The 17,102-nt window shown below is 40.0% G+C and overlaps 1 protein-coding gene across 1 annotated transcript in view; it reads right to left on the reverse strand.

The window, feature by feature from the left end:
- SLC12A1 (solute carrier family 12 member 1) overlaps window positions 1-17,102 on the reverse strand; it is a 42,527-nt gene that overhangs the window by 6,921 nt on the left and 18,504 nt on the right. Inside the window, exons 12-23 of the mRNA XM_077185520.1 lie at window positions 16,810-16,917; window positions 15,944-16,067; window positions 14,941-15,042; window positions 13,081-13,236; window positions 11,290-11,389; window positions 11,094-11,205; window positions 8,526-8,666; window positions 6,593-6,699; window positions 5,657-5,739; window positions 3,351-3,491; window positions 1,296-1,427; window positions 952-1,063 (exon numbers count right to left, since the gene is read on the reverse strand). Coding sequence (XP_077041635.1) covers window positions 952-1,063; window positions 1,296-1,427; window positions 3,351-3,491; window positions 5,657-5,739; window positions 6,593-6,699; window positions 8,526-8,666; window positions 11,094-11,205; window positions 11,290-11,389; window positions 13,081-13,236; window positions 14,941-15,042; window positions 15,944-16,067; window positions 16,810-16,917 — 1,418 coding nt within the window. The remainder of the gene's footprint in view (window positions 1-951; window positions 1,064-1,295; window positions 1,428-3,350; window positions 3,492-5,656; window positions 5,740-6,592; window positions 6,700-8,525; window positions 8,667-11,093; window positions 11,206-11,289; window positions 11,390-13,080; window positions 13,237-14,940; window positions 15,043-15,943; window positions 16,068-16,809; window positions 16,918-17,102) is intronic.

Raw genomic sequence — 17,102 nt, forward strand, 5'->3', positions numbered from 1 at the left:
TTATAAGGATAGTTTGTACAAACACTTGTGAATGTCTTCTGCAGAGGTACATTAGGGTACTGTTTAAAACTGAGGGAACCACAGTGGAGTAAAATTTGTTCTATGTGTTCCCTTTTGCTTTAAGGGAACATCTGTGGCAGCTGCCTTTCCAAAGCACTGTGTTGTAATCCTAGTGAAGCTGGTGATTCTAACACCTGTCCTTGCACCCCTCTCACTTGTTTGCCACTGGAGTTTTGGCTGGAGATGTTGTTTTTAACTTTCTACATGATGCTTCTGCTCTTTGTTACCCAGTCACTGACTTTCATCCCAACCTGAGCTGCTTCCACTGGTGCTGAAATGGCTGTGCTGTAATGTGTGAAGTGCTTAGGAAGGAAAGGTCCTACATGCAGTGGTGATGAAAATAAATTTGTATTAGTACCTTTCATTTGCTCAAAGGCAAATGATTATGAAATGATGATTATGAAATCTAGACTTTCTTTAAAACACTGAGTAAAATCAACTTGGCCTTAAAGTTGATTAACTTGCTGTTTAACTTCTTTATATTTTACCACAGTAAATCACATTTATGTGAGTTATCTGTCTATGCTATTTGCACGTGAGAACTTCATGTGCCATTTCACTTCCTGTTACCTGGACAGTCTCATGTAAATCCCATAAAAGTAATTATATTCTCATTACAGAGTGTAGACTGCTCTTCTCAGAGAAGGGAATATGAGCTATTAATGGGAAAAAGTGCTGGATGTGAGTTTCCTTTGGTAATCACCATTTGCAGAGCCTTAAGGGCTATGCCATAAGCTTAACACCTTTCAATCAAGTACATTTTTTTTCATGCTGCCCACAGTACAACAAACCAGTTGTGCTGAAAATTTCTCACCTTCCTGCTGTATATGCATTATATTCAGCATTAATTCTAATTCTTTAAACAAGTGAGACAAATAAAGTTATATTTACACTAGTTTTTCCTCTTCAATCCTATTGACTTTTCCTCCAGTGAAGATCCTTAATTTACAATTCTTCCACTTCTTCCTGATAGTTAGAATGTAAGGAATTAGGATTGTTAGACCTGGAAGAACACAGAAAATTGGAGGAATGTCAAGTTAGTGCATTGTATGGTAAAAATTACATCTTTCACTTAAGCAATGTTGGATGTAATTTAATTTTAAAACATTTAATCCTGACAGAAAATTGATTATGTAAGCTTAATAAAAAGCAGTTTTATTCAACTTCCCAAGTCTGTTTTTATATTTGGTAACACAGGAATCTCTCCCCCTGTGATTCTTACTCAAATTCCTTACCTCCATCATCGAACAGCCACCAAATGTCAATTGTACCTTTTCCTTGCTTCTTTTTAAATTGAGTGCTGGCTTCTAGCAGCCTCTGATTGAATTCACCCACGTGCATTGACTGTATGGTGTTAATGGTGCTCTCTGTAATGAGAAAGAAAAAAATGTGGAAGGATGTCTGATAAGTGAGGCAATAAGTAGCTTTAGGGAGCCAGTGGAAGGAAAACTTCAAGAAAATGAACTGTTTCTGACATAATTTCTGGCCTTTAAATCTGAAAAAAAAGGTACAGAGTAGATGCTTTGGACTTTTAATTTTCTCATACACACAGAAACCAAAGCTTGTGTAACACATTGTCCCTAGACTATAACATTTTGAAAAGAGTTACCTGATTATTTGTTCTCTGTCTCTTTTTAGTTAATGTAAAATTCACTGGGGCCTTAAAAAGTAACTGGGGGATATCTGATAGATTTTAGAAGTAAATGTGTCATTTTGCATCATTTACAAGCTCAGCTGTGTTGTCAAATACGGAGCTTCCTGAAAGATTCAGTCAGAGTGGATGCAATGAGCTGATGGGGTGCAGGGCTAGCATGGGTGAAGCTGGAAGTTGGAGAACACGAGCCCACATGGCTGTTTCCCTATGCTGACATGGTCACTGACAATTGGAAATAAATTTTGGTTCTTGCTGTTTGCTTGGCTGGCTTTAAAAGATGCAGTCCTGACTCTGTACTAACAGTACCTTCTCTCATTCCACCTTTTGAGGCCTCTGGCTTTATTACTGCTTCTCTTTCAATGATTTCAAAGAGATGGTGTCAGAGCAGTATTCTAAGTGGAACAAACAGGTTTCTTTAGAGGTTTTACTCTGGTCTGCAAGGTTCTGAAAATGCTTTGTTTGGTTTTCCTGTGTTTCTGGAGTGTATATAGGATAGTTCCAAAGCAGTTTTTGGCTTTCCTCTACAGTTCTAGCATCTCTGCTGGGAGATGGAACAACTCTGGAGAGTATGAACATCAAAACAAAACAGAGAGGTGGGGCTATTTATTAACATAATCTATCTAATACAGAGGGCCAAAATGTGTAATATGTATTTACTTTCTGCATTTCTCAACTAAATCAAAAAGGGAAGTTGAAACAGGGGTAGGCACTCTTGGAATTGTCATAAAAATATTTTCTACTGAAACAAAATCAACTGAAGCCTGCCAGCTGAAGAATAATGGCATTTTATGTTCCCAGTTTGTAGCTCTTCCTGGCACCTGTGGGAATTGCATGCACAGCCAGATGTAATTGTCTCTGCAGGTGCAAACTCTCAAAATACATGTCTGTGTACAAGCATGGCTTCAGGTGGGTCATTATCATTACAGCCTAGCAGTTGTGAAATGAGACCTTAAACTGGGTCTGTATCATTTCACTATATCTGAAATGTAATATTGACTTCATCACCTACACATCAATGTGTTAGTTATTTGACAGTATGCTGTGTATGTACTTTCAGTACTTTTTACCACCTTCACTTGTGCATTCTTATGAAATTATGCTTAGACTATAGAGCAGTGCTATTTTTACCTGTTTCTAAGCTGTGTACTAAGGTTGTGTGTGTATATTAAGTAAAGTAAGAATGCTTCTTCCCTGCCTATTGTGCATATGTTCCTATTTTCTTTAGAGAGGAGGGAAAAAAGCTTAAAAGCTTTTTTTTCTGTTTAAAAGCTTAAAACACACTATTAAAAAGACAAAAACAACCCCAAAACCCCCTCAACCAACTTGTTCTGAATTCCTCAAACTTTAATAACCATGTTCTGTTTTTGTCAAGTAGCAGTGAAGATTAGCTGAGCTGAGAAGTTTATCTGTCAAATGGGGGGGAATGGTTGTGCTGCAGACAGCGTGTCCTGTGAGCAGAGGATGTCCCTGTGCTGTGTTACAGGGTTTGGCCACCACAGTTTGCACAAGGGAGGTTCTGTTCCAGGGGCTTCTGTGTGGCTCAGGAGTTTTTGGCTTGGAGTAAATTCCAGTTTGCATATTGGTGAAAGTGTGATGCATTGAATGGTTGGGGAGGAGTTGTCATTTTGGAACTTACCCTTTGTTTCGTGTTTTGAGATATTCAATGTGCTGGCTTTTTTGAAGAATCCACAGATACCTCTTTTTCCTTCTTCAAAATCATTTTCTTTAATGGTGGCTTCAAGTGCCAATCTCTCCTGCTCCAGCTTCTCTAATTCCTCTGTATATTAGAAAAAGTAAGAGAACTGGTAAGAAATTGCTGTCTTTTAAATTAAATCCCTTACTGAGCTAATGGTGATGATGTAATTGCTGTTGTGGTACTTTGTAGACAATGTAAAGCTCCTGGTATGAAAATTTCTCTTAAAATGCTTTTTCTTTCCAAACAAGTAGGGAGAAGTAAGCAAAATTCACCTCTGGAAGCCCTAGTTTGGGATGCCTGTGCCTACAACACTGTGGTGTGCCAGCTGCTCTCAGGTTGTCTCTTCCAAATTCAATTCAGTATTATGACATTTTACAGTTGCATGAGATATTATTTATTGAGTTATTTTTGTGGATGTTTAGTTGGTTTCTTTAGCCAAGAATTTGAAAAGACATAAGGAAAGCTGTTTTCCTACACTGAGGAAGCTGAGGTATTTAGTTCTAGCCTGTGGGTCTCTTTTCTTAGAACAAAGTCTCATGGTTTGTACTTTGAGATTCTTAGAAATACATAAGGATCCTGAATATGCAATTATTCTCCATGCAGAAATATTTTTCATTGTTTTTTTTTAAGCATTAAGTTGCAAAGATATAAGATTTAGCCAATTAATTTTGTAAACTTAATAATATAAAAGAACAATTCAATCTTAGCATTATTATGCTTTTGCTGAGAAAAAAATACCATGTGTTATTGTGGAATATATTATGGTAAGGCACTAATTAATATGATTCAGGCATTTGCCTGCAGAAAACTTTTTTCATAAGGAAATCTTCTATTTGAGTAATAAATTAACTAAATATGAGGTAAGTTCATTTAAGACATTGTGTTAAAAAAGTAGAATAACCCCTTGCTAGCCAGACATTATTAGCTCTGTTAGCACTCAGTTGCCAACAGAAACATTATACTTTCTTTTAGTTTTTAACTAATGACAGTCTCCTACTTCTGATTATTAGACATGGTGATAGCTACAAACTTAATGGTTATTCAAAGCTAAAATTTCAGTTTTTCTATTGAACAGAATGCTGTACCAAGTATAAGAGAACACAATGACCATTCTTTTCCACTGCAATGACTCTGCATCTTCTTCAAAACATTTCTTTGTATTTGAGGCTCCCCCCTTAATTCTTTCTTACTCCTTGTGTCACAACACTTGGAGAACATTTGCTCATTTGTAAGATTGCAGAGTTGTTTTCACTGTATTTTTACAGGTGTTCCAATGACTGTACATTTTGAGCACTCAGTTTCTGACTCGCATCAGGCAGAGATAGCGAGATCCCTCTCAGAAATCAGCGGGGGTGAAGAAAAGGTTGATTATTTTGGAGTCCCTGTAGTTCTGCCCCGAGGGTCTCCAAGCACATCGAGCTGCCGGTGTGAGGGAGCGTTCATCTCCCCTTGTTCCTTAGAGGGTCTCTGGCGCTGTTCCCTCTGGGGTGATTTGCTCCGGGCGGTTCGCTCCTTCCCGATCCCGCGATGGCGGCGGGCGGGCAGCAGGAGGCAGCAGAGAGCCGCGGGCCCGGCTCCGCCGCAGCGGGAGCGCCCGGCCCGGCCCGGCCCGGCTGCTCCGGGCAAGCAGGAGCAGGGGCAGAGCCGCCCTGGGGAACCGTTCCGCCTTTGCCACACAAAGGCATGTCTCCCGAAATGGCGGGAGGGTTGCCCTTTCCCCCCTGGGATATGCGCTGCTAGCCTAAGGAAGAATGAACAGAAAGGGGGGAGAGAGCTGATGTTCCCTGCGGATTTCAGATTTTTGTAGGGGTGGGAACTCTGTGGGACTCAGTTGCACAGAGATGGTACCAAAAGTGCAGCTTCCCATTTCCTGTCTGTCCCAGAGGTGACAGGTAGGCAGAGAGAGGAGTTGTGCCATGAACAGGAAGGAAATCTGCAGCAGGGTAACTGGTTGCTGTGGCACAATATGATTTTATTGCCTTAGTCTGTGCCTGTGCTGCAACTGCTTTGGGAGTTGAGTTCTCTGGGGTGCAGAGCCCCTTAATGTGTGAGGCTTGGACTCCTGTCATTGCCAGTGATCAGCAAGGATTTCAGGCAGGATTTAAACTGCACAAGCAAGGTCGAACTGTGGAAGTTGTGAGGGTAGGAACTATTCTAGGAAGCAGATGGTGACTCTTGTGAGTGTCAGAGTCCTTATGCTGTGCATCTAACCAGCAGAGATATTCAGCTGTCGAGTCACTACATACCTTGAACCTGAAGGACCTGAGATATATCAAACCCTTGGCTAATTCTGATGATAATTACACCGAGCTCAAAATCAAAGGCATCACTGGAAAGAAAGAAAAGGAAGAGTAAACGTGGTTTTACTTTGTGCATGTTGATGAGGAAAGCTATTTTGAAAAGATCAGTGAAAGTGTTCACAGAGAGGACAGACTCGGTAAAATTGCAGAAGGAATTGTCCCAGATAAAGTTGTAGTACTTATGTTCCCTCATTTAAAAAAAAGGTTTGACTGGGCATGGGAACTCATCAGCTATTCCTGAAATGGGTCTTTCAGACAGCACTTTTTTAGGAACTAGGTTGCTATAAGGTAATTTTTTTCTGCCTTCTCTGAGGAAATAATAAAGCCAAGGTGGGTTTTGTTGCTCTGTAGCTTGCTTCAGCTTTACAAGTGAATTTTGAGCAAGCATCTATGAGAAGCCTGTTCTAAAATGACTTGTTTCCTAGCTAAATCCCAACCCACAGAGCTGCTGAGCCTTAGGCACACATGAGATTTAAAGCAAAGCTCTTCCTCTGTCTCTTAGGCTTAAAAGAAGAATTCCATGATGTTCTCTTATTCCCTTAGTATGTACATTAGCATTGTTTTTCTCTGAGCTCCTGGCCACTAAAAATGGGAAAATATAGTTCTGTAAAAGCACTGTTGACAGCAGTGCAGCTTCTTCAGCATTGTCAAGCCAGATCAGCTCTGATGGTGCCAGGTGTTTGCAAAGCAGATCCTGTGAGGTGTGGGAAGCCCATGAACATTTTTTGATGGACAATAACTTCAGCCACAGAGCTAGGATGTGTGAGCCCAGGTTTGTTGTACCTATGTCCTTGCATTGTTTCTACACATGAAATTCTCTATGGAAATGCTACATTAATCTTGTCTGAGAGGAGTGAAAAAGGAGGTACTGAGCTGACTTACTGTATAATGCCCACATAGTTCTCAACTTGAGTGGCAGGTGCACTTCTCCAGTCCTTCTTAAATCCAATCACCAGGGTGTTGGGTTTCATTCTGCCCAAGCCTGAGGCCTGCCAATATTAAAACACTGCTTGAGGGAGATACACATTTATGCCTTTGCTGTAAATGAAAAGTAATGGCAAAAGATAACTGAAGTAATGTTCTGGAGACACAACTAGATTGCATTTCATAAATGCCCTTCGTGCTCATACCCATGCAGAAAGCAGAGAGATTAGCTTTAAATCATTCCAACTATAAATTATTTTAGATGACAGAAGTGTAGTTTTGCTAAATTAGCATTCATTTGCATTTCTTCTGACATGCTCTCATTAAAATGGTTCAATAACTTGGAATCAAGAGGGAGTTCAAGAACTGTTTGTATGTTCATTCTGATATAATGTCACAAAGCTTTAATCAGCTTTGGAATACTCAGTAGATGAAGTGGGTCTGTAGTCTCTTAAAACATCTCAGATACACAGAGAAGGGATCGGCTCCTAAGAATATTTTTCTGCCTTGAATTTGGAAACTGTTGCTGTTTCATTTGCTGTGTTCTTTTCAAAAGATGATCCAAAATCAGCTGAGCATGCTTTGTAGATTAAATTATGGTTCATAAACAGGAAAAATAAATGGTTTGGCAAGATACTCGTTTGCCTTCAAAGCTGGTTCTGAATGCTAAAACCTGGACAAGTAAGGGAAGTCAGATCTAGATTCAGCTAACCTAGTGTTCATAGAAATCTAAATATTCAGTGTATTGGGAACCTTTAGGTGGAGACGCACAAAACACAGCTTGTAAAGTTGTTACACTTGCCAACTTTTTACTACTAGCAAACAGAAAATAGGTGAAAACTCTTGGAACCTTGGTGGGGTTTTTGAGTAGCACTTCTATGTTGAAATTAGCAATTGTTGCTGATGTCTTTAGGTTGCAATAATGATGATATGGTTATCCTTCTGTTTGCTGGAAGGGAATTATTTGGGGTCCAGCAGTTGACTTTGTCAATAATGCTTATGTAGTAATGGAAAGGAAGAGATCATCAGACTGTAGCACTTCTCAAAAACATCACAAAGGTCTCCTACTGAGACAATGTATAAGCTCAAGATGAAGTGTCTTTGTGAGGCTTTTACAGAACAAAGGGATCTTTATTAAGAGCATTTCATCTCGCTCAATTGTCCTGTCCATTCAGCAAGTGTACAAAGAGCCCTGGTAGGACACCAGTGGGTGATTTATCCAGAGTATCTTAGTTGGCTCCCTACTGTCTCACTTGGCACTGTTGTTTTTTCAGCAGTGTATTTTGTGAAAATGATATGAATTTTCTCTATATTTTGTGTCAGTACCTATATGTTTAAATACTCATGTATATGAGAGAGGAAAGGAGATGGGAAGAAGGCACAGAGACACTGTTTTCATTTATTACGGCCATTTTAAATGGACTGTTGGAAATGATCTCCTGCATTCTTAGAGTAATAGAAAAATATTGCAGACTTTTATTTAAATGACCTTCTCGCTATTTGCAGAGAATGTATATTTGCAGAAAATGTGCCAAACATTCTCAGATATTTAACATGCTGTGTAATACCAAACAATAGAATTGATTTGAAGTGTATCAAGTGTCAGCTGCATAGACATTGATATGTTGCCCTGTAGATGCTTCTCCTTTTTCATAATAGTGTCTCATTCATTTAGGAGAGAATTAGTATCAGTATGCCTTGTCTCATAATTCCATAGCCCAGAACTAGATCTTTATGAAATAATCTGTAATGTAATATACATGTACCCCCTTTCTGTCTATAACATTACCCATATATATGTAGAGCTTCTTCACAAGCAAATAATAATGTCTCACATAAAGGGATGCTTTGATGTACACTCTCCTGTGTGTTCTGTAAACAAAAAGCTTACTTGAAGTAGACTTTTGACTCCATCTCTGAAGCTGTCAGCTGCCACTGCTGCATAAAAGGCTTTTCTTTTGTTCTTTGTGAGCCAGGCCTGCTTTTTTTCCATGCCACTGTTCATCTCCTTAACACACAGCTTGCGTGGGCCCTGCATGATACAGTAAAATATTATTATGAAGGCTTTGTATTGTACATCACACATTTTGAAGGAGTTACCTAGTCTGCTGTGGGAGCAAATGGAGAGTCAGAAAAATACCTTTCCAAAAAGGGTCCACAGAGATTCAGCCCTTTGAAAATATCTGTGCTGCAAACATTATTCATATTCTGTTTGAGAGGGCTGAGGCTGTTAATGCTACTTAAATGCAGTGATTCTGACAGAAGGAAGAAGTACTATGGATTGTAACATCTTAAAAAAACATCTAAGGTATGATAAAGCAGCTCAGAGTGAATAAAGTCCCTCCCTGGCTTGACTATGTAAAAGAGTCTCAGCAGATCTAAATATACATGGTTAAGTTCCTGTCTACTGACATAAGAGAAAAGAGTTGATGCAATGCAATTAAAGATGCAAATGCCTTTGTTGCTAGTTTTCTTTCTGTGGTCATCTGGTAGTTTAATGGGAAAAAATCCATGTGTATATCCAAGCCACAGAACATCGATATAACTTAAGAAGGATTTGATCCTGGATGTATGAAGAGCTGGGAATAATAACTTGAACAATAAGCCTGATGTTTCATTGTGAGTGAGGAGGGGAAACAAACAAGTTTTGCCCTTCTTCCCTGTCTCTCAAAGGAAAGCACCTGAAGGTGGTTTTATAACTGGCTTGCACAATGTGTTTCTGCTGGCCCAGGGGCCAGACCCACCCCTCTCCCAGGTGCCTGTCTGTGTCCTCCCCTGCTCCTCCTTTGCTCCTGTGGAATGTTTGTGCAATTGTACAAGGAGTCCAGTGAATTTGCAGACTGAGGACTAACCCTGAAGAAGTATTGTACATGTAGGCAGGGAGTAAAAGCAGAAAGAGTCCCTTTCACTAAAGCTCAGACTGTTCAAGCCAACATGCAGCCATAGCCTCGGAGACAAGTAATCTTGAAATCATCTTTAGGTTCTGTTGTGATCTTTATTTTGTCCATTTCTGAGCTAGGTATCACCATGTTTCTGGAAAGTTTCTTACTGCCTTTTGGAAGAAAAGAATGGAAGATGTTCTCCCTGGCATGGTGTTTCAAAACTTTATGCATTGCTAACAGCATGTCAGCTTTTGAGGCAGAATGTGCTGGGTGTTACATTTATGGCTGAGTAGTCTTGCTGCATTTGTTGTGATATTTATTGCAGGCTGCTCTTCAATGTGATTGTGAAATTTATCATCTGGTTTTTGCCACAATTTTGCAATTCATAAAGGTTCATTTTGTCACACTTTTATTACCAAGGAAATTAAATTTCACTTAAGTTGCTGAAGAAATAATTAGAAAGCCCCCCTAAACAATTACAAAGCTTATACTAACAAAATGGTGTTTGGGGTTTTTTGTATCGACAGGAATGAAATCTCAGTTCTCCATAGAAAGTACTAATATTTAGAGAAACATGCCTAAAAATTCAGAAAACTTGCTGAAACTTAACTTTAGGAAGCTGCATAGTCTCAGGATCTTGTTGGGATTGGTTCTATGCTTAGTGAGTTCACTGGGAAATCGAACAATAATTATAGTAGGGAAGAATTAGGACCATTCATTCTTTATAGATCTGTTTGATTTGGGAAGAATCCCATGTGGCTCTTCCTTACTCTGTTTCTGCAGTGTGGCAGCATCAAATGAATTATTCCTTTACTGCTATAGAGGAATACATTATCTTGGCTGGACTGATTCTATTATCTAAATTCTGCAGCCACATTTAGTGCCATAAACTGTTGTGTTTTTTTTCCTCTCTCTCAAAATTAAAAGGGCACTGTAATATTTAAAATACATTTTCTCCCTACACTACAAATCTATCTATTTTTGTTTTGTCCTAATGAGAGACTAGATCTCCATCCTCTAAGATACATCATTTGCTGTGTATTTATATCTAGAAATACACTTTGCTCCTCTCTTTAGATCTCAGAAGAGCATGTTTATCCTCATAATTAGCATTGTAAAAGTTTTGGAGGAACCACTGCAAAGAGAACTGAATTACTTGCCAATCCCCACCTCTGCAAATCAGTGACAAAGCTGAAAATAGAACCTGGGTAATTTGACTCTCACACAATAACCCTTCAGATTTTGTGGTTTGGGGGTTTTCTGTTTTCTAAGCCTAAAATCTTTCCTTGTAATGTTGTTTTTTTTTTTCCCCTTTAAACCAATTTTTGGTTCACCTACTGTGAACTTTGAAATGCATCTCAGTGAGGCATTTACCAGCAGGCTTTGTATCAGCCGATAACTTTCGTGTCACGAATTAATACGAAATTGATTCTCAGTGCAAATCTCTTTGGTGGTGTGCACAGCTGCCAGTCAGCCCCAGCTGGAAGCACTGTGTGCTGGGTGAGAGTGGGATGTGGAACAGAGCCCTGCAGCCCCACTGGTGCTGGGTGTGCAGGCTGTGGGCTGAGTTCCCTTACCGTGTACACCTCACAGCAGATACACAGCCCGTTGTTCTTCGTGAAGGCGTGGGTGATGTCCAGCAGAGCAGGCCTGACCATAGGAGCTCCTGTTAATGCTAAGCACTGGGGTCTGGTGGGGAAAAAAGAAGTTGTGTATAATTGGCTGATGTGCAGATTCAGGACAAGCCATTCTACTGTTCACTAGAAATCTTACCTGAAGTTTTTAACGTGGTCCTCCACTGTTGTTAAAGCCAGAGCGCTGTCTAAGGCATTAACAAAGTACAGAGCTTGGGTAGAGGAGCCCCAGTTTACTTCTGCATATGATAAAGATAAATAATGCACATTAAACCACAGGCTTCTCCTTACATTCTGTTGCAAAAATGAGCAATGGTGTTCTCTATGAAGAGAAGAGTATATTCTCTTGTACTTCATAGATACAGATCTGTTCTTTGTGCTTCATAATAGAAGGGATTGGTTTTGCTTGTGTGATGCAGAAAACCCCATGCAAGTAAATAGTTTCATTCTTTATTTAAATGTTGTAGGGAATGTTCTTCCCCTGCTTGAAAGCTGTTTTCTTATTTGCTACGTTAACTTTGTGTCCTTCTCCCATTAGAAAATGGACAGCCCCGAGTCGTGTATGTGGTGGGGAATTCCAGGACGTGCAAATGAAACCAGTAGGAAGGAACATTGCTGGTGCCAGTTTGCTCTGTTCTACTGTATAGGCCAAAAATTGGTCTCCAAAGCCCATTTTGGCATATTCACATTTTCTCATTATTGTGCAGCTGTTTGGTCAGTGCAGACATATAAGAAATGTCTTTCTATGCTTTGAGATCTACATGAATGCAGATAAAGTCCTGTTATGCCAAGATACAAAGCAATATTAAGTGCAACTAAGTGGAGGTTTGTGTAAAGTCACCTTTTCTGAGGAATATTAGTTTTTTCTGAACCCTCCAGTTGCTGGTAAATTACTGCTGAACAAAAGTCACTCTCTTAGCAAGAGACAGAGGGCTTTTGTACAGCAGCTTCAGCTAATTTAACCAAGCTTTAATGTGCTGCTTTGCATTAGGGACCCTGGCAATATCCAAGAAAAGGGTAGAAATCCTGGAACGTTTTTGACAACTGACTGGAGATGGGTGTGCTTTCCTGCAGCTGATGATACATTTACAGGGAGAGAAGCACAGACCATCCCAGTGGGTGTGAGAGAGCACAGATAGGAAGGACAGGCAACAGCAAGAGAAACAATAACACAGTCTCAGACCGGGTGTTGCTGTCCCAAGATAACTCCAATAAAAGTACATCTGTTGCTGGGAACTGTGCTTCTTTTATTTGTTGGTTTTGTTTCATGTTTTCTGCTGCAGAAGTAATTCAGGTGGTTAGCACCTAAATCTGGACCTGGGTTAGTTTTGTCCTCGATAAGAATAGCCAGACTGTCTGGCTGGAGCAGGACACAGGTTTTTGAGGACAGCTCCTGTGATTTGCTGAGCTACTAAGTGTTTTTTTTCCAGCAGTAAAGTGGGCCCATCTGTCTTGATTTATGGGGGAATTGTAGGGAGGTGCTGGAGGATGATCAGTTCATAAGTAATTCAGCTTGCATTTTTATTGTATAATGGGCAGCAGGTTTACATTTTGAGTGAGGACCCAGCATGAGTCAGCTTAAGAGCACTGCAAAATTCAGGTAAGGTTTTGTGTGTGGGTGGAAAAAAATTATGAGTGCTACTCAAGTAAAAGCCCAAATGTCATAAAGATGTGATGGGAATAAACCAGTCTGCTGGAATGTTTACAGAAAACCCTGAACCATGCTTGAGCTGCCTGTTAAACAGGCAGTCACCAGACTATCAACTTAATCTGTATTACATGGAGTTTAACAGGAGGCTTTGGACTTCCCTCTAAATAAAGATAGCACGGGAAAATAATTTCTAGTTCTGTTAGCAGAATTAATTCCTTTAAAATCCAGTCTAGCAGCACAACATGTACTAATAGTAATAATAGTGGGGTTTGGCCTTACCTGGCTTCTTATATGTTACATAAATATATAGGAAGAGCTCAATGGCATAAGTGATGAGAGCTGCCCACCAGTTGATGACAAACATCACCCCACAGCACAGCAGGGCTCCAAAAAGTGACACCCACATGTTATAATATCTGAATGCAGGTCTCCAACCTGTTTAGAGAGAATTGAGGAAATTGGAAGAGCATAAAATATATTGATAAAATGGTGATCCATGATTTTTGTGGATAAAATCCCATGTGCAGTTTGTTTCAGGCTCTGTCAGAAGTAGCTCTTCTGTTTATATGTATTTGCAAAATTAAAGCTTATTCAGAATATTTTAGGACATCAGAAGGAGATTACCTGTAACTCCAGGTAATTGATGATTGTATACTTTTGATGCATATACACAGAACTTATTATCAGTAGCTAAACACTTGCTGAGAGGAGTATTTATCCCAATACTGTAAATTCACCTGTCTTAAACTTGGAGATTGCCTGGCCTTGTGGCAGAAAAATAAAATCATCTGCAACTGACTTTAAAAAGATATTATTCCTGCTGCTTTTCAGCTGCAGTACTGATTCCATCCCCTGCTACCAATTAAAATGATGAGGCAAGCACTGAGCCTTCATGGTTTGCAGGTCTCTGCCAGGTGTTCCACAGAGCAGACTTTGGAGAGGGAAAAAACACAGAAGATACAAGAGGCTGAGCAACCCCATCTTGGATCCTCTTTGTAATGAGGGGATAGGAAGGACCTGCTGGGAAGAAATTTTCTGTCCTGCAGCCTTGCAATTATTGTAATCTATCATTGTGAATTGGCAGAAATTAACTGGAGGAAATGAGAAAAGGAAAATGGCTGCAGTTCTGTCTGAAATGTTAAGCAGTGGCAGAGCAGAGTCAGATGTAGGCAGATGAAATCTGTAGAGGTAATTGGCACTCAGCACCAAGGCTGCATGGAGCAGATCTGCATTTGTTCAGCTGTGCAGGTAATTAGCAGAAGTGCTCATCTTTTCTGCCCTCTAAACAAATGGCACTTTGCAGATCTATAGGAAGGAAGTTGATGCAGGCATTTATGTCTCTACTACAGTTTCTTCACACTGGAAATCAAAAATGTATTCCTTGCTTCTTGAGTTGAATAACTAATTCATAAAGCAGGAAATTGTCTTTCCTGTGTGCAAAACCAGTGTTGCTCAGCTGATTGACTTTATTCCTGAAGGTGTCACCCCTTCCTTCATGAGATGGTGAGAATCATTCTGCTGTGGCAATGCACAAATCTGACAGCCAGAATGTTCCTTTGCTGCAAATGTAGTGGGAGGATCTCAAGTTACCCCTGAACAGGACCTCATTGTGCTTCACAATTGTTCTTTACAATTCTGCTTCTAGGCACTGCAGAGCTGTGCTGGTGCTGTTTGATGGACCTGCTCTTGCTCTGCATGTTCCCCTCCAGGCAGCATCACTTGTAGCACTGTTACTGTGCTCAGGAATCTCCCTGAACGTTTTGCTGTAGGTTTGGAGAAGGGAGTGATGATTCCCCACTGTACCTTGCAGCTTCATTGGCCAGAGTTGCCAATGAATAAGCTTTTACCAAGAAGCTTTTACCCATGCATTTTTTAATAGTAAGGGGAAAAAAAATCCCTCTGAGGAGAAATTTTTTCTCCAGTGGGATGCACCTTTCTCATCCTGTATGACTGTAGGCATTGTAAGGACTTAGAGCCATTATATTTTGGAGATAAATAAAATATCATGTTCAATAAGACATCAGATCACATAACTTAGATACTTTATGCATACTGCAATTTTCTCTGACATACAGTCTAAACCTTCCAGAGATGAGACTATAAAGCCCATATTTAAATCACTGCTGAACACAGACTCACCTGGAGATTTTGCATATGAGGCATGAAAGCAGGAGAAATTAATCAAAGCGTATGAAGCCAGGAAGAAATTGGAGATGATGGGAGCAATGGTATTCAGTTCAGCTGCAAGACACATACACAAGTCAGACAGAGGACCAGTTTCCTGGGCTGTTGGCTAGCTGTTTCCTAATGATGCATTAAATCTGAACATTGTCTGCATTTATCATCCAGGAAGAGCTTGGGTATTTTCATGTGTTACTAATTTAAGGCCACCTTGATCTACCTTCATTCATATGAATTACGTCTGCTTATCCTGATTTTAATAACATCATGTGCTATGCAGTGTTATCCTTGATACTGTGATTCAGCATACTGTCTCTTAATGATGTAGATCTGATGTAAAAGTTCAGAATTTTAAATACATAATTGACAGGATGGATGCATTTAAAACAATACTTGTAGTTACGACTTTAGTGGGATTCTGAATTCTCTACTAGACATCCTATTTACTTAGTGTAAGAGTTTGAATTTCAAATCTTAGAAAAACTGATAACAATCCCTGCACCCCTAAATGTGGTAGCTGGGATTTTCTTTTACCAGTCATGGTAAACTGGAATTTGCTTTGGAGCTGACTGTGGGAAAGGCTTGGGCAGAATAGGCTTCCTAAGTATTACCTCAGAGCTATGTGCAATATAAACTGGAAAACCATTTTCAAAGATTGTGACTTTGCCATTTCTGATAGACTTCTGAGCACTGCCCTCTTCCAGCAGAGTGAACAGGAATTGCAGCTACTCCACACTTGGAGAATGAGGCTGTGGTGGTGGTGGTAAGTCACTGGAATCCCTGCTGCTTTCTTTTTGCCTTCATTAGGAATAGTGGAACTGCTACTGGGACTTGGATTATGTTTATATCAGAGCTCACCCGACTGGAAATTTTCCAAACCGCAGCTACTGATTGTATTATAGTGTGAGTTTGTGTCGTTTCAGAGCATGACACTACAGCAGCTGTGTGACATTATACAAACCAATCAGAATGAAGGCCATGGCGATTGCAAAGGTGAGGACATATCCCCTGATAGGCTCGTTGTTCTTTCCGTATCCTTTGGCAAAGAATTCTAGCCCTTTGTAGACGTTGTCCTTGCAAAGAGCCTGGTAAGAAAATCAGCACATAACTCTATTAAGCAGCACTTTCTTGCACCAGCAGTCACTGTCTGTGAGTGGCAGCTTTCCAGGCTTTTGCTAAACAAAAGTTAAATCTCAGTGCTTCAAGTACATCAACTGCTGTGGCATATGAACGTTTAAATAAGGTGATAAGACAATGTGCTGCTAGGTTATTATAGAATCACAGGCATTTAATGCTTATTCAGTGCTTTAAATGAAAAGGTAATTAAATAGCTAAATATAGTCTAAATTGGGAGAACTTGAAGCATAAATCAGTGGCTTGATTTGATTTGTACAGCTTATCTCTCCCATGCTCTCTGCCTCCAGTCTGTCCTCGTTGCTGCTGCCCAGACAGCTTCTGGACAGTCTGTTAAGAGCACACCTGACAGCACCTGAGTCTTAGGGATCTGAGGGCTCCTGTGCTCACAGGGTAGCTTTTTGTAAGGAAACAGAAGTGGTCCTGAAAGTACCCTTGAAGCTATTTATGTCAGGCACATGAGTATCCCTGCTCCTGCAGCAAAGCTGAGCTCTGACCAAAGCAACATTATCTCCCTTGTATGATTATAAGACCTGTCGTTTTCTGCTGAAAAACACTCTACATATTGTTTTCCCTGCCTCTTCCTGCCACATGTGTCAATGTTGCTTAAATATACATTACATTTGGCACACAGAGTTCAACTTTGTCTCTGAAGTAAAACCAAGTATAGGGAAATGGATGGTTTAATTTTACCTGGAAAACTTTGGGTGCGCTGACAAGAGATGCTAGAGCTGATGACAGAGTAGCTGAGAAGATGCCAGCTGTTATGAGAGGACCAAAGCCAGACACCATGCTCATCACCTTTAGGAAAAAAAATGAAGGTAAAAAAGAATAGGCTTGCATTTGGATGCACTTTTTAATGACAAACCCATTCAAGTGCTCTATGTGTCTCTGCTTTTCATGGTTCTAAATTTAATCTGCTACAAACTGTACTATTATTTTGGGTTTAGTTAAAAGCAATGGAGGCAAAGCCAAATTCTTATTCA

The sequence above is a fragment of the Agelaius phoeniceus genome, chromosome 13 (assembly GCF_051311805.1).
Source record: "Agelaius phoeniceus isolate bAgePho1 chromosome 13, bAgePho1.hap1, whole genome shotgun sequence".
Taxonomy (NCBI): Eukaryota; Metazoa; Chordata; class Aves; order Passeriformes; family Icteridae; genus Agelaius; species Agelaius phoeniceus.